Here is a 19,669-nt window from a genome sequence, read left to right on the forward strand (position 1 = left end):
CACCTGGGCCCCAAGGGTCAGTGCCTACTCCCTCAGCGCCGTACGCACGCTCCCTCCGCGGATCGCTTGGGTCCGCTTGTCAGCCCGTCCCCCCGCTCGCTCAACCGCGCGCCCGTCGCCTCGCTCTGAGTCTGCCGTCCGGACAACCCCAACCACCGCTGGCCCACCTTTCTATTTCCCTCTCCCGCTCGCATAGCCCAACATCCCGCACCCCGCATCGCCAGCATCGTGGCCCAGCTCACGCTCGCCCGCGCAACGCGCTCGCTGACCCGCCGGCCCCACGCGCCATGCCCTCCTTCAACCTCGCGCAACAGCCGCGCCCGTCACGCCGAGATCCCCGGTGAGCTTTCCTTCTTGGGCACGCATGCCTAGGCCTCAGCCGCCCTATAAATGGGATCCCTGGCCTCTCCTGTATCTCGTCTCCACCCCGAAGCCGCCGCCTCAAACCCTAGAGCGCCGCCCGCCTTGCTCCGCCCCACCGCACCCCGGCGCTGCCGCGGCCACGCCGCTCTGCTGCACCACGACCGCCAATAACATCCGCTGGAGCTCCGCCCCATGCCCAGGATCGACCCTGAGCTCGCTCACCCAGGTCCAAGCCATGCCCACGCCGGATTTTGACCCGAGATCCACCGCTGGTGAGTTGCTCCGCCGCCATAATTCCACGTCGCCGTTGACGCTCCGGCCACACTGACCCACCTCCCAGCTCCGCAGGTCGACCCCGAGCCTGACCGTGGGACTAGCAGGCCCGGAGACACCTAGCAATGACCCCGTCACCAAGCTCCGCCGTGTGCCACTGCAGGACTTCACCGCCGATGCCCCTGCACGGCCTCCCTGCGCAATCCAAACCCCCAATGAGCACCCACGTTCTCCCCTGGTCCTTTTGCGTTAGCTTCTGTAGGCCGTAGCCCCCCCTGTGGCCGGAACACCGTTCACCGGTGTTCGACCGCCGCGCTTGCACAGCCCCGCCGTGGTGGGCATGCTACAGCGCATCTCAGCCCCGCGCACGCCCTGCACCAGGTTGCCCGCGCCTTGTACGCGCTTCACGACCCGGTTGCACCCAGTTCTGAGCTCCAGAACATCTCGCACGCCAGTGCTTCTGCCGCTGCGCACTCCATGCTTTGCCATGGCGAGTCCCCTGCAGTGCACGCCAGCCACCACGTGACCCTGGTTTGGGTTCGCGCTCACTCAACACACGCACGCGCAGCCTTTGGCACCCGTTTCCACCCCGTTTCGGCTTGCACGCTGCACCCCAGCAAGCGCCATGGCCCAGCACCGCCCCTCGCCGTGGCGAGCTTTGTCCGAGCCCGGAAAACCCCGTATAGATGCACAGGTGGATTAGCCATGACGTGCTGATCACGCCGGACCCAAACCCGAGTCCAAACGAATCCCCGGAGCATCGAATTCGATGAACTCCGACGAACCCCACGCAGCGCCGCCGCGGGAATTGGTCTTCCGACGAGTTCCGCCGCCGCTGTCGCCCGCGTCAGGTCCGAGCCGTCGGATCTTAGATCAACGCGCCAGATTAGATCGGGTGTACTATTTCGCTGGTGATCTTGCTAAAGAGTCCCTCGGTTTCTTTGAAATAAACCCGCAGTCCACCCACGTTCAAAAATAATCCCAGATCGGCCCAGAATCTTGCACGGACCCCCCCTGAGCTTCTCGGATATAGAACCCACAGTCCAGCCCTGGACTTTTTGCACGTTAACCCCTGAGTCTATGGGTTAATTACATATAAGTCCCCAGTTTTGCCCAGAACCCCCCTGCAGCTCTGTTTTTCTTGCAGTTTAGTCCCTGGATCTTGTTTTAGGCCTAGTTTTTGCGTTCTAGCTCCGTTTTAGGTGTTCTTTATGTCCACGCGATCGTTGTAACGCGTAGAATAGTCTTAGCTTAGTTTTATTTGCTGTTTTTATGTATTGTTGTACTGTTTCTTAGTGTTTGCTCTTGTTTGCATGTATGTGTATGTGCTGGATTTGTTTTTGGCGTTGCGATCGTGAGTAGACGTTGATCCTTCGGAGGAGTACCAGTACCCGGAGCAGCCACCGTCTTCAGAGCAGTTTGAGCAGTAGGAGAACTTTGAGGAAGGCAAGTATAACATGAACTACGCCTATCACCTTTAAATACAATTTCATACTGCATTTTAATAATGTATGCCTATAAGGACTTTCGTAGCCACTTTATATCCTTTATATATATATCCTTGGGTTGCATTTTGGTTAGTTGTGCTAGTTGCCGTGCTATAACACACTTGGTCCATTTTAATTAATTTGATTAATGGTATATGCAACTTAATTCTGAGAGTGACCCTCTGTGTTCTGTGCTTGAGTGGCTCACGTCTCGTTAAAATTGGTTTTTCTAGAAACATAGTTTAGGGGGCCAGCATGGTGCTTAGTGCTGGGTTGGCCACTCTCCCTAAAGACCGGTTCATAGAGCGACAACATGGGACAACAGCGCTACCACAAGATTGGAATGGGACGGTCTTGGCTAACTAATTAGGTCTTTTTGGTTTGGAGTAACTTACCTGTGGGGCAAGGGTAGTAAGCTTCTATGGCCCTCGTACTGAGTGGCCTCGTCTGTGCTTTTGTATCTTGACGCCCACTAGACCTGCTCCATAGTCGCCGATCCAACCCTCGCGGTTACTCCTTACCAACGAGATTCTTTGTAAAGGCCTCGTAGTGAGTTTGCTAGTCATCTCACCTATGGAAGTGTGATCAACAACTAGCGTAGCTTACGGCTTGTGGGTAAAGATGTGCAACCTCTACAGAGTGTAAAACTGGTATACTTGCCGTGCTCACAGTTTTGAGCGGCCCAGATCCTCCTTTTGATTAGTGGGGTTATCTTCCTTTGATTAGGGGGGTTCCCCGGGTGGTTTGGTTTGGTTTGGTTCTCAGTAGTTCATAATTAATTTTGATTAATTACTATGTAACTGGGTTATGGTAATTTCATCAACTTGTAGTAATTAGTTCTAATAAAATTTTGCCAAGATTAAAAGCTAATACAGTTGAGACAGCCAACCATAGATCCTCATAGTTTGTGTTATACTTGTTGAGTACAAGTTGTGTACTCACACTTGCCTCCTCTACTCTTTTCCTCTTGTTCTTTTTGGGGACACCCTACTGCTGCTCAGTTCCCGGCGACGCAGAGGAGTTCACCCGGAGCTACGAGGAGTACGAGGACATCTAGGCGTTCGTCTCCCAGTCGATGTCCCTGTGGCGCCCAGCTTCAGAGAGAGTTTCGTACTTGTTTTTATGCTTCCGCTGTATCAGGTATTTTTGTCATTCATGTAATAAATAACATTCGTACTCGCTTTATTATATCTTTTTACGTGATATGTGCTGTGATATATTGTTCAATCTGTTGTATATACGTGTGACTTGATCCTGGCACGTATATGATTGCTCGGTTTATGTCCTTTTGTAAACCGGGTGTTACAGTTGGCAAGCTTGATCCTGGTGATCTTCTGGCTCAAGGAATGATCCTGGCGATCTCCTTGAGCGGTGTGTCCCCCTGGCGCTGTCCCATCTTGGCTCAGTTGGGGCGGCGCGACCACCCGGTCGGTCACTCGGGGGTCTCCTTCGGTCTTGTCCGCCGGAGCCTGGGTTTCTTACCTGGGGGGCTATCTTGTGTAGCTCTGTCACCAGACGGCGCGCCTGGTGAGGGGTGTCTTACCGAGGCCTGGCCGGGGGCGTCCGGTCATGATCGCTGGCATAATGGAGTGGCGCGCAGAGGTGACCATCATTACATCGAGGGGAGGCAGCATCTGTGGACGCCCCCTCCCGTTGTGTCAAGGGGCCCGCACGAGCGGCGCTGTCCCCTTGTCAGGTAGGCCTGCTGGCTTGGCCCGTGGAGCAAGATAGAGGGATCCGATGCCTTGGGGCTCGCACAGAGGTTGTCTTGGGCGGCAGGCCTGCCATGGGGCGCGGTGCCCTTGGAGCGCATGTCTCGAGCCACCAGCCCGGCCTTGGCCCGGGTCACTGGTCGGGGGGGCGCCACGTGTCTGGAAGGTCGGGCTCCTAGACCCGTTTGCTTAGCAGCGAAGGCAGTCCCCTGCGCGGCTTATCGAGTCATCCCGTCCTTGGCCCAATAAGTCTGTTGGGCCTTGCGTCGCATAATGTGGGCCCGCTAGGGACCCCTGGTTTATTCCCCCATCAGATCCCCCCTCTCTTGCTTTTATCCACCACCCCGGGCGGATTCACAGCGGCGGCCCCAAATCTACCGCATTAAATGCGGGAGATTTCACAGCCACCGACGGCTGCACCCCACAACCACGGAGACCCCCACGCGCACGCACAGAAATAATCGATGTGCGGCAACTGACGTGGGCGGCGGCACTGTAGCGCCGTCTCGTCGGCCAGCCGCCGCCCACGCCTCTCCACCTGCTCGAGACGACCGCCTGAAAAGGCGCACCCGCATCGCACGCACCGGGCCACGTCGCCCACATCCAGCGGAAGACCCGCGTGCACAATTGGTGACTCTGTGCTGTTTACAAACCATGACGCAATATTCCCTCCAGGGGTTCCTTACCATCGAAGGAATTTTATTCCGAGGCCTTACCGATCAGGGGTTCGAAGCCTGGCCCGCTGAGAGTTCAACAGGCGCCCCAGATCACCAGAGTCAGGGACAACATGGGTGTGCCGTACAAGCTACCCTCGAACACGGAGTTCGAGATGCCCTACGCCGTGTTCAAGGCCAGCCGAGGGTGCCTAGCAGGGGAATCCCATCGAGGGAGAGCACCTAGCCCTCGGACCCTATCGAACGGGTCCGAGCCCCGCCTAGCGAACCTTTGCGAGTGCTTTATATGACGTGTCCACAGACCACAAGCCGACCCTTATCGAATGGGGCACGGACGTCCACTTGAACCACCCGCTAGCAGCTCACCGAAGCAACCATGGCTCGCGGCCCGGGCATGGGTAGCATGGCACGCTTCACCCTCCTCCCTGCGGAAGGGCGATGAGGGTCGTAACGAAAAGTCGAGGGTCCCCTGAATGCCTTCACACAGGCCAGGGCTCGGGGGCTCCTTGCACGCCGCGGCTCAGGCCACACCCTCAAATGAATCGGCTACCGTCGATTGTGAAACCCCACATGTCGAACAAACCTCCCGCGCTTGCACGCGCCTGCCAGATTGATCAACAGAGTTGCGGGCTGTTGTGCCAGCATGAAAACACCAAGGCCGGCTAAAAGGAACGCCGAGGCCGACTGAAAAAGAAGCTGGGCGATTGCCGCACCTGATCGACCATGCAGAGCGACGTTTATAGCCCTTGGACGAGAGCAAGCACTCCTCTAAGGCCTCGGGGGCTACACCCACGGGTGCACTGGCGCGCCCCCACGGAGGAAACTTCACACATTCGAGGATTAAAACCCCAGCCTAGCGCCCGAGCATTCTCCTCGTTCCCGCTAGTGTTGGGTCCGGGGTCAGACCCGTCTCAACCCACAGCCCCCGTCTCATGTGTTCCTGTGTTGCCTCTTGCATCAACCATTCAGGGTGAGAGACCACGCAGCATCTTTACTAGTTGGTGCTGGACCACCGGGTCAGGACACCGACATATTTCAAAAGACCCAAGTTATTTTGTAGGAGAGATAGAGTTGATTCGACTTTCAACATTGGCTTGAAAAATTATGATATAAAGCCTGAAGAGGATCATAGGCTATGGAAAAGGGTATACCAGAAAAGTTTATCGCGGTCTCCAGGTCACTACAGTTTTCATTTGTCAGGTGTTCTAGGTTTTAACCTCCGGATGTATTGCTATTGTTTCGTCTAGATTCATCTGTCAGTTTTTCAAATCTTGAGGTTGTTATGTTGGAAGCATCAACTAAGTTCTGGCAAGAAGCTTGAAGAAAGGCATCGGCTATGAATGAACAACATTAGAAAAGCTGAGGTGTCGAGTCCATCATGCAGATTGAGGCAAAATTTTGAAGCATGAAATCTTCATACTCCGAAACTGAGGGGTATGTGTTGACACAGTTTTTTGGCACGTGTCATTTTGATGGACGAGCGGCCGATGACAATGGGCCAGAATTGGAGTAAAGAAAGAAGCATAAGCAAATTAGGCCTTTGGGCCAGAGATGGGCATCGCAGGCGGTGGAGCCAAGGAAGGAGCCAACACAAATCATGTTGGCAAGTTATCTTTTAGATTTCATGTCTTCAAATTAGGAAATTTTCTTTTCTTGTTTATCAAGTTGTAATTTCGCCATATCAGTAACGGGGTCTAGGTTTAGGCTATAAATATCATACCCCCAGCATCTGTAAACTTTGATCAACTGCATCCAACCAAAATCTTTACCTTTCAGTACATCTACTTTTCCCGAACGGCGACTTCACCTTAGATGTAGTAGATTTTCTTTTTTCGAGTTCTTCTCAGCAGGTATTTCTTCATTGTTGACTAGTTCCGTGTCGAGTTGCATAAACAGGCCAGGTTGACGGCGCATCGGTTCTTCCTCTGTTTATAGCGCTCAAATTTATCGAACACGTTAAAATCCTTCCGGCGGGGTTTAACTGTTCACAATTTACCTAGTAGGTTAGATCCGTTCGGTGGGGTCAAGCTTCTTCACCGGTTATTGAGCACTCTAGATCCGTCTGGCAGAATTTAGTTTGCTCACCAGTTATCGATAAAAGTTATCAACCTATTAGGTTAATTGATCCGTTAATCTAGCTTTTGTTGCTTTTATCACCATGTTATCAACATCTGCTTAGATCTTGCTAGGTTAATCTGTTTAATCTGGTTTACTTTAAGGTTTTGTCACAAGTTATCCAGATTAGATCCAACTTGATCGGCTGCCTCTCGTGATCCAACCATGCAGGCCGATTTAGATCTGATCTGAATGTTGCTCTCAAGTTCCGCTGCTTCAAGTGTAGCTTTGCCTCCCCTCAATCAGCTGTACGATAGCCGATTACTGGCATCATCCATATCGGTGGCTACCCGATATCCCCCTTTATCTAACATTTATCCTCCTTGTCAATTGCAGGTCAAATTGACTGCCACGCTTAGTGCATCACACGCGCGTTTTTGGGTTCGGTACGTCGGAGCAAAGCAGATCCCCTCGGCCCTAATATACTTGGAGCGTGGGAGTCTCCCTGTCCGACGGTGGGATTTTTTGCCTCAATAGTATGTTCTTAACAGAGCTAACAAAATTGATTTCACATATTTATCATTTTCCTATGATTTTTATGCATTTTCCATTTTTGTAGCCTATTAACAATATACCAGAAAATTAATAAACCGAGATAAACCCTAACCAAACTTTCTCTACCAACCCTAATTGTACCCAGGTACACTTCTAGTCACTGATAACCCGGGCCCATGGTCAACCAGACCTAGACCAGTCAAAGCCAGTCATGGCCGGACCTAGCAACTGCGAGACCAACTGGCGGCGGCAAAAAGCACCAGAACCTTTGCTAAAGCATGGGACGCTAGCAGCACCAAGTGGCACGGCCAAAAGACTGGCCAGCGTAGGCCACGGCGTTGCGGACAAGTGGCATGGTCGCGTTCCCGCGAAACTGACAGCGGACATCATGAAATGAGGAGAGCACGAGCATCAGCGACTCACCGGAAATTGATTTTTTGTGGCTAGATGATGAGAACGATGGCCGGAGATAGAACTTCAACTATGAGAGGCGGAGGTCCAGTTAATGGCAGTATGATGGTCGGCGTCTTAATCCCCAGCCATGGAGGTCGCAGCGAAGAGGGATAAGTGCGGGAGAAGGGAGGTAGGAAGATGGTGAAGGTGTGGACGGCGGCGATGTGGTTTTGGTGGGTAGATTTGGAAGGATTTGGCCAGTGAAACTCCGGCTGTCAGATTGTTATGGGAGTAAGAAACAAGAACCGGTAGAGGAGAAAGAGATAGCTGATGTCCAGTTCAATTTGGGGAGAAGCCTAGCGAAATTTGGGCCCATGGGGAGACTCGTGGTGAGGCTGCGGTGCTGCTGCAGGACCACATCGCCTCATGTCGGCGACGACCTAACGAGCCGCACAGGAACAACCATGGAAGCTGATTTAGTCAAGTTTCATCAACACCAAAACAACAATGTTGGACCACTAAAAACACCAGATTTATGTGTATAACTGGCTTAAATGGTCAACACCAAAGTTGTAGCTCTAACATAGCTCTAAAGTATTAAGGCCACTAGGTCCAAATGCTCACGGTCTAGAAGTTATAAAACCCCGAAATCAGCCAAAATATGAAGAATTCTGAATTTTTCAGTCATCTATAATTTACTTACTTTAGCGAAATTTGAACTTGATTTCAAGCACAAAAACATGAAGTACCCACTTTAAACTTCCTGTGCATGTTAAGTTGGGATATAGGACTAAAAAATTTCTGCAAAAACATTGGGTAGTCTACTAGAAGATTTTGGAGAAACAAATCCAATAGATGTGGTGACAAGTTATCAGATAACAAATATAACCAAATTTCAGATGTGGCTGAAACAGGGAGTTGACCAATATTGGTTAACTAATATTTAACTGAGATTTTGAACTATTAAATCAAGTTTTAACATGTCAAGATCGTGTGCGACTATTAATTTGTTGTTGACTAAATTTCAAGTGTTTAGCAAAAATATATTTTCATTTGCTTCTCAAAGTAGGTACTTTTGCAAACTCCAACACTTGCAGTTTTTCACGGAGTAATGTCTAACTAAGGATTTGAGTTTGTTCCATTAACCAACCATGTCTATGATTCATACATAATTGATCAATTCAACATACTAAACATTATCTGAGCATAAACTTCATATTTACTACTTTTGTTCCTAGTTATTAACAAATAAATGCCAAAACAGACATGGGACAATGTTAATGACATGCTTTGTGAATGATTTGCGCCTAATGGTTTTTCTAAACACCAGAGGCTCCCCCCCCCCCCACTCAAGGAAAATCTCATCCCGAGATTTAAGTGATTTAAGTGCAGATAGTGCTTATGGTAGAGATGAGTATTCTAGAAGTACCTTCTTTGTTGTTTATTAAATCAGGATATTTCGATTTAAGGAACTCCTCTTGCTTCCAAGTAGCTTCTTCTTCAGAGTGATTAGTTGGTTGAACTTTATAAAATCTCATGGACCGATTGCGAGTAACCCAACCTTTTCTTATCAATAATTTTGATAGAATACTCAGGATATTTGAAGTCCGGTTCAACACGGTGGCGCAAGCGGCCATGGCCACGGAGGGGAAGCCCGCAGTTGGGGCGGGGTAGACGGACTCTAGAAACCATGTCTAGAGTTGATGTCTAGAGTTAACTCTAGAAACCATGTCTTCAACTCATAGTTTTGTAAGAAAAAAAATTAATAATACAGCTAGCTGCTGACTGTAAGGATACTTACAGCCTACCTATCAGCCCACTTATATACTCGATCCTTAGGCCAATCTTAGTGGGAGTGTTATAGGAGTGTCATGGACATTAAATTTACTAACATGTACCAATATTATGAGGAGAGATGAGAGATGAGTGTCATGAAATGTGAGAGGAGTGTCACCACCATGACACTCCACTGGCATAGTTCTCAAATTTTCAGTCTTGATAAATGTGTCGATGACACTCTCACTAAGACTGGCCTTACAGTGTACCTATCAGCTCATTTATATGGCAGTTAGCCTTCACTATTAATATAAGACCCACTTATCTCTCTCACATAGTTTTTTGATTCTTATGTCGAAACCAGCTGCAAGTTTGCAGCTCGCTTCTTCTCTCTTCTCTCTCTTCCCTCCACCTTCGCATCCTCTCTCTTCTCTTCCTTCCCCTCTACCTTAGCATTTAGGTTGAAGGCAGCCTATCACTTCACGCGAGTATAAGCTAGATTCGCAAGTTGCTGCAGCAAGCAGTCTTGCATAGACCTGATCATTTATCGATTCGGGTCGGGTTAAAAAAAATCCGATGTTTTTTCCTTTGGCCCGTACCCGACTGAGCTAGACCCGTCACATGGTCGGGTCGGGCAAATTTGATTTTTTTTTTTATAAAATTCGGGTTACATCGGGTTTTGGATAAAAAAATTCGGCCTTTTTTTGTCGGGCTAAAAAATTCAGTCGACCCACGCATTAATCGGGTTGGATTTTTTTGGGTCGAGCCCATGGTCAGCTATAGCCTCGCACATACCTCGCACTGACAGGTGGGCTCCGGGTTCGCTCACCTAGCCTCACCAACCTGTTGAGAGTGGGGCCCCGTTGAGAGTGGGTGTGTTCCGCGAGCGCTTGCTGTCCAACTTTTTCCGATTCTGTTCCCTGCAGCGTCCTTCCTTCTGTGGGCGTGGCGATGAGATGCTGCCGCTACTGATGCTGCCGCGGCGGCGAGAGGAGCTCATCCCCTCGGCGGCGAGCAGAACCACCACCGGATCTAAAACTCCCCTTGCCTCCTCGTCTCCAGAGCTCCACGCGTAGGGCTTCGAGAGCATCGGGGCGGCGAGTCTGCGAGGCCGGCGGCGAACTCACCCGCGGCAAGCCTGTGTTGGACTTTTGGGTCCGCGAGCGCGGCTCGCTGCTGCGGCGAACCCGCTTCGGGAGGGCGAGCGCGTCGGAGACCCGTGCCTCCCACCTACTGGCAGACAACCCTCTCAGGTGAGCACTGTGACACTGTCAGCCTCAGCTCGATGACTCGATCCCATCAATGCCTGGCTTCGATTGCGCAAATTGCGGTCGTGGTTTTGACGAAGTCGAATAGCAGCTGGATTTTCCCTTTTGATATGTTCAATTTTGATCGCCAATTTCAGCTTAAAACCATTTTTTTTCTTCAGTTGGTCCAATCCTGCGCTTAAGAAGAGTAAGAAGACCATGGCGATGCGGGGCGTCGATTTCAAGTGGTGCGTCTCACCCCTCTCGTCTCTCCGCCCCTAATTTGTTCCCACTTTAAATTGGATAGGAGATCCCCATCAAATCAACCCTAGCTAGTTAGTGGGACAGTAAGTGCGGTTCACTGATTCAAGAAATTTGGTTCACGATTGATTACAGGTACGATGGGTTCTTCCTCTCGATGCTCGCCACTAGCGTGTATCCTACTCCACCCACTAATTCCCTGACCAATTTCATCCAGTTTATTATTTTGTTGCTAAATGCTATTCCTTAATAATCATCTAATACATGTTTAGAATCATTGTCTCCATCAATTGGAAGAGGTATCGCCTCTGCGCCCATCCGCTCCACATTTGGATAGTGGTCAGATTCCTGCCCTGCCCCAGCTATTCCTTTTCTCCGCATTCTACTTAAAAGATTAGTATTTGGGTTTGGTTTGATGTCACTGAGTTTTTACTAGTCATTTGAGGATCGGTTCTACTGCAATTCATTGTTTCTACTGCCTACCTTCCACAGGTGGACTACACCACTGTCTTCATCTTCCGTCTCCTCATGTTTCTTGATAATGGTCTTGCTGCAGGGATGGGATTGTGAGTCATTTTAAACCCACTCACACTTCCTAAAACTCTAGACTCTTTTCTTAATTCGACAAAGTACCGCGATACAAACTAATGTTGTCATGCAATTTAGCATGTTGTATTTACTTATGCAACACACTGCTCTGCTCACCCTAGCCTCAGTTGAGCATCACGGTCTCACTGCTTTAACAGCCTCTTAAAAAGCTAAAAAGGCAAGAAAGTCACAGCCAGGCCTCAATAGCAACCTTGCTTCTGTCTAAGCTTGTTTTAAACTAATCAAACTGTTAATCCTGTGGGAACTCTTACTGAAAATAAGATTACGAGATGCATAAAGCTAGATAGATACCTGGTTCCATGTTATTTATCCCTAGGAACATGGTACATTCTGTTGCCCGTATGGTCATATCTCTGAATAGTCTACAGATCCAGTGGATGACATTTTTTTTTGAAGTAAATGGCAGGAGCTCTGCCTTTCAATTAAGAGGGAATAGAAGTTTAATGTACAAGAAAGGTTAGCCAAACCACCGGATGACTAACCCACCCAAATGCCGCGGTACAACACAACACTGCAACGAGTCATCGTCGCCAAGCTGGTTAGAAGCCAGCAGCTCCAACTTCCCGAAGCAAACCCTTGACGACCACCACTGGGCTGGCAAAAGGCCGAGGCCACGGAGGTCATCGTTGCCGAGCTCAATGCAGCGCGAAGAGCAGCTCCGACTTCCTACAGCGGAACCAAGGCCCCATCCCCAACGACCACCAACCACACCCGCAGCAACCCTCCATGGATGAAGAACAGTCCGCTCCGTGTTATCGTTGCCGAGCTACATCCTCGACGCAGCAGCTCCGACTTCACGTCACCGGATTTGGCCTCGCCCGCCAGGCGGCCTCCAAGAGGTGGAGGGCGACCATCGAAGATAACAATCAAGGCCACAAAGACTTCCAGATGCAACGCCTTCAAGGGCACGACGCCAAAGACGCCGTCGTCGCACGTCCAAAATGGACAGGGTTTTCACCCCTAGAGGAAGACGCAAGAGGGGGAGGAAGCACGACACCCCCAACAGGGAAAACGGCGCCCACGGGCGTCGCCGTCGTCAAGGCTTTCGCCCAAATATACCTCTCCCTCCTCTTCCAAATGAAACGCCAGGCCTTGATGATCCAGTTGCCAGCCACCACCGTCGTCGAAGTCGCGTCACTCCACGACTACGCCTCCAGAGGGGTAACGACGCGCCAGGTACACATGGCAGCCGCATAGATGCGTCGGCAGCCACCCCCTCCAGACGAGCAGCACGCGGCACCATTGACGCAGCTCGCTGGTGCTAGACAAGGTGCTACGAGCAGACATGAGGCCTACCCACAGGAGGCCTAGCGAAGCCCGCCGCGCCACCGAGGCGCCGCAGGCCGCTTGCGCCTAGTCGTCGCCGGCCGCCGCCACCACGGCGCAGCCGACCACACCAGGTTGGCCGCCGCCGACCGCGCCACCATGACGCCGGCGGCCCCCACGCTCCTCCGCCGCAACAGAGGAAGGAGCCAGGCCGCACCCCCGCACAAGGAGCCAACCGACGTCGTCGCCGTCGCGAGCCAAACCTCCCCAACGGATCCACCACCGCGGCCACCGGATCCAGCCTCGCCAGAGCCGCAGGCAGCTCCAATGCCCGCCTGGTGACAAGGCCCCCTTGGCACCTCCAGCGACCGCACCCGCCAGCGAAGGGGAACCTCGTCGCGCTCCGCGCCCGCCGGCGAGGTCGGCCTGCCGCCCCCACTGGTGCTGTCGGATGGCCGCGTAGATCAGCCCCCGGTGGCACCGGATCCGGCCTCCGGGACTCCGGATCCGGCAGCCTTGGCCACCGCCGCCTCCATGGTCGACAGCACCATGGCTGCCGCCATGGCCGATGCCTTGTCCTGTGGAAGAAAGGAGGGAGCCCCGCCACCGCCTTCCTAGCCGGCTCCGGCGGCGGCGAGGAGAAGAGGAGCTCTGGAGGGTTGTGGCGGCGGCGCTGGGCAGGGGGCCGCCCGTGTCGCCCTCCCAGGGAAGACAACCCAGTGGATAACATTGTAGTTTACGGTTAAGCCATTTAGAATCAATAAAAGTATTGGGTTCCTTAGGATTTCTCAATTTTGTTTTGTCCAAAGCACTCTCAAATTTCTATCAGCTAACGAAATATTCTAAATTTGGATATCTCAGTTTTCCAGCATATGGTGTTTAAGAATCAAATCAAACCTTTTAATAGCATAGTCTATATGATGGCAGTTGATTGCTTTCAGATGCATGATTCTAAAGATTTGAGTTACAGTGTTCTTTTGAGCAAAGTAATTATGTAACACAGCCTTTTATGATTTATCGTGGCGCATGACACATTCTTGACCTTCCGTTTTCCTACGATAATAATTGCTACTCTATATTTTTCGTTCTCATACAGTTGTTATATGTTTCTAACTTTGTCTTGTTTGTCTGTCCCACAACCAATGACAAGCTGAACCTTGCAGAAGTATGGCTGTTGGTTAATTCCTTTATATATTTTTTTGTTGAAAACTGTAGGGATCTCGGATGGCAACAGAGATATGCTCGCTTTTGTGGAAGAATAATTGTCCTTTCAGTTCTTGTACTACTTTTATACCCCTTTCTTTGGGTTTGGACTGTGATAGGAACATTGTGGTTTAGCACTGCAAGAGGCTGCGTGAGTTCTCATATTCTTTATATGGGTACTATTTGTATCACCATGTATATCGAGTTCTACTAAATGCATTTTTTCCCTCTGTAGTTGCCTGAGGAAGGACAAAAATGGGGCTTCCTGATATGGCTGCTGTTCAGTTACTGTGGACTCGCCTGTATTGCTTGTGTTGCTGTTGGAAAGGTATTACTATGAAATTCGTATATACATTTGAAAATGCTTATCCATCAGTGATATTGCATATGCCCTTCCTAGAAGAATATTAGTTTTTTGGACTGAGAGGACAACTGTTGAACTATACATGCATATTGCGACTTGATCTTTCTTGGACTGAAGTTGTTTAGATTAAGTTCAGTGCGTGTAAACTGTAGATAACTGTTATTTAGTCATGATATATTCACATGTGCTGTTCATTAGATAAAATTATATTGAGCTACTTTAGGCATGAAGTTTACATGCCACATTATTAGTATTAGTTCAGAAGGGGCATTGATGGGTTCTATTCTGATGGACAAAACTGTACAGGTCTGAACTGTGCGCTAACAACTTTGATGCTTCATTGGAATCACTGCTCTTGTGTAAAGTATATAACCTTGATATACTGATGAGTATCTACCTGTGGTCAACATGCAACTGTGTTTGATATATGTGTAATCACTAGGGCTCCACACCATAAAGTACACATCTATCACATACTTATAAAACACTAAAGCTGTTCATGCACATTTTCAGTTTTCACTTTGACTATTGGTGTGCAGTATGACATACTGATAAAAGCGTGTTCATTTGACTTAATAGAAGTGTATGCCCATTGGAAGGTGGCATAATGCTATTGACTTGTTACTACTCTGGCTTTAATTGTTCTGAGGATCATTTGAGAAGATGCTAGTTCATGGAGAATTAATGATTTTTTTTGTAGTGGCTAAACCGAAGGCACGCACTTCAACAAAGGGCACAGCAGGGAATTCCTGTCTCTGAATATGGGGTACTGCTTCCCTCTATTTTCTATACGACCTGTTACAAATATAAAATGAGTTGTTGACACAAGCAGTTCTAAAGTACAAAATCTTTTTTTACATCTTTGTCAGTGTTTACATGTTTAGTTCAACATACATTCCCCCATGATACTTTATTACACGTTATACTTGAACTTGTTATTTGAAATTTATTGGGATTTTTTTTGAACATATTCATGAGTCAGATATAGCCATATAGGTGTAGCTACGCCTAAGTGTTTTGTTTTTCTACCATGTCCAAACTGTCTGTAGTTCTGGTGGAAGATTGTATGTTTTGGTTGAATGCACAGGTTTACTTTGTTACACAATCTATGCCTGTACTTATTCTGGTGGTATGGTATCTAATATGGTGTTCATCCATGCAGATTTTGGTTGATATGATCCGTGTTCCTGACTGGGCATTTGAGGCTGTTGGCCTGGAAATGAGAGTGGGCCAAGATACAGCATATCATCCAGGTCTTTACTTAACTGCAGCTCAGGTGAGTTGATTTGGTTAATCTTGTGCAAGTTTTTAATATATGGCTAAATTATTTTCTTATATGCTTAGCTGTCGATCCAATGGTTGTGCAGCTTATTAGTTGTTGGTTTGGTCATTGAACAGGTTTAGCTTAGCAAATTTATGCATTTTTCTTGATTATTAGCAATAAGCATTCTGTACTTGTCTATGAACAAAAGGAGCAATGTGGTAATTCGACAGAGAGATCAGAACTGCTCAAGGGCTAAAAGCTAAGGAAATTTGTACCATTGTTCAGTAGTACTCTAATAGGATTTTTAGTGAAGACAGGGACATCATTTTGTTGTTGGATCTGACATCTGGTGCCAGTCAATGCTGAAGCCGGAGATGCATTAGTTGCTTGTATATGTCTGAAATGTCCTAGTGCGCTCTTCTAATCCTATGGAAGTAGAGTGAAACTCTTCTAATTCCACTTATGGAACATCATTGCAGCACCAATTATCTCATCTTATTTCTGCATTTTTTTGCTAGCATTATTTTCGAATAAAATTTTCCTTGAACCAATTTTCACTCTTGAATTGAGGGGTCCTTTTTGTGCAGAGAGAAGCAGTTGAGGCACTGATTCAAGAACTTCCGAAATTCAGGCTGAAAGCTGTTCCAACCGACTGCAGTGAATGTCCCATCTGCCTTGAAGAATTTCATGTTGGCAATGAGGTGAAGCGCGATTGCTCTCTACGTCATGCATCGGTAGTCATAAGCAACTCTTAAAGTTAGTGTTTTAAAGGCGGTAAGGCGAGGCGAGGCGAGCTGAGTACGCCTGGACGCCTAGGCGACAAGGCGCCACTGTAACCCAAGGCGAGCTGGGTGCGCCTGGATGCCTAGGCGACACCTTTAAAACACTGCTTAAAGCCTTAAATGGAGATCCATCGATCTGTTAGTTGCTATATATGCTCACAGGTCCGATCTGATGCATATCCATGCAGGTGCGTGGGCTCCCATGTGCGCACAATTTCCATGTGGAGTGCATCGACCAATGGCTCCGGCTGAATGTTAAGTGCCCACGGTGCCGATGCTCCGTCTTCCCCAACTTGGACCTGAGCGCACTGAACAATCTTCGGTCAACCAGCGAACCAGATCATCCATCCGCCAGTGCCAGCGATGTAACAACAGCAACTGCAGCGACTAGATACGTGAGGTCACAGCCGGCTGGGCAAAGCTACTTGGTGCGGTTGCAGGGGCTGCTGCTCCGTCCAGTCCGGCACGAGAGCATGGAGAGTGGGGGTGAGCCAGCTGTGGCCAACAGCAGCTCGGTTGACCCTGAGGAGCTGTCCAGCATAGTTGTAGACGATGGCCATCAGCTACCAGATCGCTGAGTGGTTTAATGGCCTAAACTATATCGAGTAGGGGGGAAATATAAAGGGAATCAAATTATGCAGCGGTTTTCTTTTTGCTGTGTATTTTGCGAGTAAATAATATTGTTATATTATCGTTTCTGACCAATTCATCGTTTGCACTCCAGTTAGAAAGGATCATCCATGTATGTTGCGTGCATGTAATTGTGTATTAGGAATTGGTCATGTGGGTAATTCTGTTCTTACTTATGAGCCTGAGCTGAGCTTAGCTTAACTGCTGCTTGCCTTGTCTGATGGTCACATATTTACAATACTAGCAATGAATAAGTAAATCTTATTCGTTTCCTTGCGCAAGGAAATTAACCGGACGTTATCCTGACAGACATAAAGTGCAAGCATGCTTGCTTCATCACCAAACTCATCAACATCCCTCCGGACTATTGACTCGAGCTCACCTTGAATTGTTCGATGGACGATCCGATATGACCGTGTTCCCTCCTTGAATTCATGAACTCCGGCACTGTGAAACTCCGGTACAGTGCAGGCTTTTCTGATGTCACCAGCTCCGGGAGAGGTCCAAAAAGGTCGGACTTGTCACGCTTGGCAGGATTGAAGAAGAGGGCAATGGAGACCCTGGCATCTTGTGTGGATTTGATAACCACCCTGTGCTCCACGCTGTTTAATTCATCATTGGAAACCACCTGCCAGCAGGCACAACATTTAATCATTGTGGTCACAAATAAATTATATTTTGAACATAGCAAAGTCTCTAAAATAGAATCTTAGCTTTTAGTTTTCGTTGCAATATATTGCAAAGCAAAGTAAAAAAATATACTTTCGTAAAAACACTTATCGAGACCAATCTACTCGTATTGTTGAGCTCCCATGGAAGGTTACATGCCAAAGTAATGTGCAATTTACGCTGACATATTCTGCAATGTGTATGTGAACAAAAAGATTAGTAAGTGCAACAAATGTACAAAGCGTAGCGTTCTAGCAGCCTTCTTGGGGTTGCCTGGTAAAAATGGACAACACTTAACGACTCTCTGGCACGTAGTAAGCACTAAAACCCCTAGCTGGTGTATCTGGTAGACAATTGAAATTTTATCTGAAAATGTAAAGCACTTTAATTGTTGAAAAATGAAAGTGGATTCGGAGATATATGAAGGAGGCTAAAAAAGCAAGTATTCTGAATCAGAGGAAGTATTTAACCATAATATTGTTATGTGACTTGAGAAATCCGTATAACTAAATGACAGGCAAGCTAGGAAAACTAATCATACACATGGTTAGGCTAGTAGGCACACAGCTCTATACCAATAAATCCAACCTATTAGACACGTTATAAAAGAATTTTTGAAATCTGCAGTTAGGCTAACTTTCTGCATCCTAAACCTTAACTTTCTTACTACTCGCCCACCTCAAAAGTTCTAATTACTAGAAAAATGAACCGTCTGTTGAGAGTACAACACGTCTGAACTAAACATCTTGAAAATCCACATTCAACAACTTCAAAAATAACTATTATAAATATGTTCATTTTCACTGGTCTTGTAATTGTTTACTTGCAAACAGCTATTATAATTAATTAGTAGACGAACACCAAAGGTTGTACCTTGAGCACGTCCCCGATGTTGACCAGAAGCGCCCCGGTGACCGGCGCCACGTCTACCCACTCTCCACCGCCACCGGAGCCGTCGTCACGCCGGACCTGCAGCCCGCCGACTCCGTCCTGTGCCAGCACCGTGAACAAGCTGGGGTCGGTGTGCTCAAGGCTGCCCACCACCCGCGCCGGCTCCGGGCACGGCGGGTAGTAGTGGCACACCATGAGCCAGCCTTCCACCTGCATCGCCTGCTCCAGCCGCTCCGTCCCGACGCCGAGCGCTTCCGACAGCAGCCCGGCCATCTCCTTGCCGAACCCCGTCAGCGAGCGCTGGTACTCCTGCAGCGCGCCCCGGCAGGCCGCGGGGAGGCAGCCGAGGTCGGGGGCCTCCCCTGGGCCGAAGCGGACACGGAGCGAGTCGCGCCATGGGAGGGGAGGCGCGCCCTTCTGCGGCGCGTTGGTGGGGATGGTGGAGTAGGTGACGGCCCCGACGGGCTCGAGGGAGTAGAGCGCCGACCGGGCGGCGCGGGGCTGCTCGTGGAACGCCCTGGCCGCGGATACCGCGGAGTCGACGACGCCGGCCGGGACGCCGTGGTTGATGGCGTGGAAGAAGCCGCAGGAGCGTGCCGCCGCGCGGACGAGCGCCACGGTGTCCGAGCGCGGGAGGGAGAGGTCAACGGCCGGGATGGCGGACGCCGTAGTCGCCGGTGACGGCGGCGACGGCGTGGCGGAGGTGAGGAAGATCGGAGGCACCGCGGTGACGCCGGACTCGACGAGCCCGCGGACGCCGGTTCGGGACTCGTGGAACACGGCCAGCGCGGCTGCGGCGTCGTGGTCCTCGGTTGCGGCCATCGTTTGTTGCCGAAATTTGGTCTTCCTCCTGCTGTTGTTGGATCACCGCTGCGCTGGGCCTTCTTAATCTTACCCCCCTCCTTTATTTTTTCTTCTTTTACATTCGTCGTGTTCTAGATCGTAACATGTTGTATGGCTCAAGAAATCTGATACTCTACATTCTTTTATTTTTTCTCGCTTTGTTGCACGAAATCGTTAATTCGAGGTAAAATGTATTTGATTTGGAGCTTCTGCCACCTTAAGGGCTAGTTTGGCAACCAAGGGGTGATGTCCCGGGGCAAGGCTCCCCCTCCCCCCCCGCGGGGAAATACCTGTCGCTCCCACCCCTGGGGCACTCCCTCCCCTGCGGGCTGGTGATCCCCGCGTCTGATTT

At 49.6% G+C, this 19,669-nt stretch overlaps 2 protein-coding genes across 3 annotated transcripts; one reads left to right on the forward strand and one right to left on the reverse strand.

The window, feature by feature from the left end:
• Positions 1-10,170: 10,170 nt before the first annotated feature.
• LOC120673214 (E3 ubiquitin-protein ligase SIS3-like) lies at positions 10,171-17,115 on the forward strand. Of its 2 annotated transcripts, XM_039953962.1 has the most exons (11): positions 10,171-10,541; positions 10,718-10,783; positions 10,932-10,970; positions 11,069-11,135; positions 11,289-11,362; positions 13,887-14,025; positions 14,110-14,202; positions 14,939-15,004; positions 15,401-15,514; positions 16,090-16,203; positions 16,473-17,115. In XM_039953962.1, exons 2-11 carry the CDS (start codon positions 10,755-10,757, stop codon positions 16,860-16,862), a joined length of 1,125 nt encoding a protein of 374 aa, XP_039809896.1. In that variant the 5' UTR covers positions 10,171-10,541; positions 10,718-10,754; the 3' UTR covers positions 16,863-17,115. The 2 variants fall into 2 exon arrangements, with proteins under 2 accessions (XP_039809896.1, XP_039809898.1); XM_039953964.1 differs by lacking the exons at positions 10,171-10,541; positions 10,932-10,970 and having other exon boundaries at positions 10,765-10,783.
• LOC120673215 (DIBOA-glucoside dioxygenase BX6-like) lies at positions 17,037-19,460 on the reverse strand. Its single transcript, XM_039953965.1, has 2 exons — positions 18,457-19,460; positions 17,037-17,542 (listed from the first exon to the last, which is right to left on the reverse strand). The coding sequence occupies exons 1-2, from the start codon at positions 19,294-19,296 to the stop codon at positions 17,279-17,281; spliced, it is 1,104 nt and encodes a 367-aa protein (XP_039809899.1). The 5' UTR covers positions 19,297-19,460; the 3' UTR covers positions 17,037-17,278.
• Positions 19,461-19,669: the final 209 nt, after the last annotated feature.

The sequence above is a fragment of the Panicum virgatum genome, chromosome 5N, assembly GCF_016808335.1.
Source record: "Panicum virgatum strain AP13 chromosome 5N, P.virgatum_v5, whole genome shotgun sequence".
Taxonomy (NCBI): domain Eukaryota; kingdom Viridiplantae; phylum Streptophyta; class Magnoliopsida; order Poales; family Poaceae; genus Panicum; species Panicum virgatum.

Excerpts from the sequence above, each read along its gene's own strand:
- LOC120673214 (XM_039953962.1), top strand. The coding sequence starts at position 10,755 with ATGGCGATGCGGGGCGTCGATTTCAAGTG. Across the intron at positions 11,136-11,288 it reads CGCTCCACATTTGGATAGTG|GTGGACTACACCACTGTCTT; the intron begins GTCAGATTCCTG and ends TACCTTCCACAG. Across the intron at positions 14,026-14,109 it reads TTAGCACTGCAAGAGGCTGC|TTGCCTGAGGAAGGACAAAA; the intron begins GTGAGTTCTCAT and ends TTCCCTCTGTAG.
- LOC120673215 (XM_039953965.1), bottom strand. The coding sequence starts at position 19,296 with ATGGCCGCAACCGAGGACCACGACGCCGCAGCCGCGCTGGCCGTGTTC. Across the intron at positions 17,543-18,456 it reads ACATCGGGGACGTGCTCAAG|GTGGTTTCCAATGATGAATT; the intron begins GTACAACCTTTG and ends GCCTGCTGGCAG.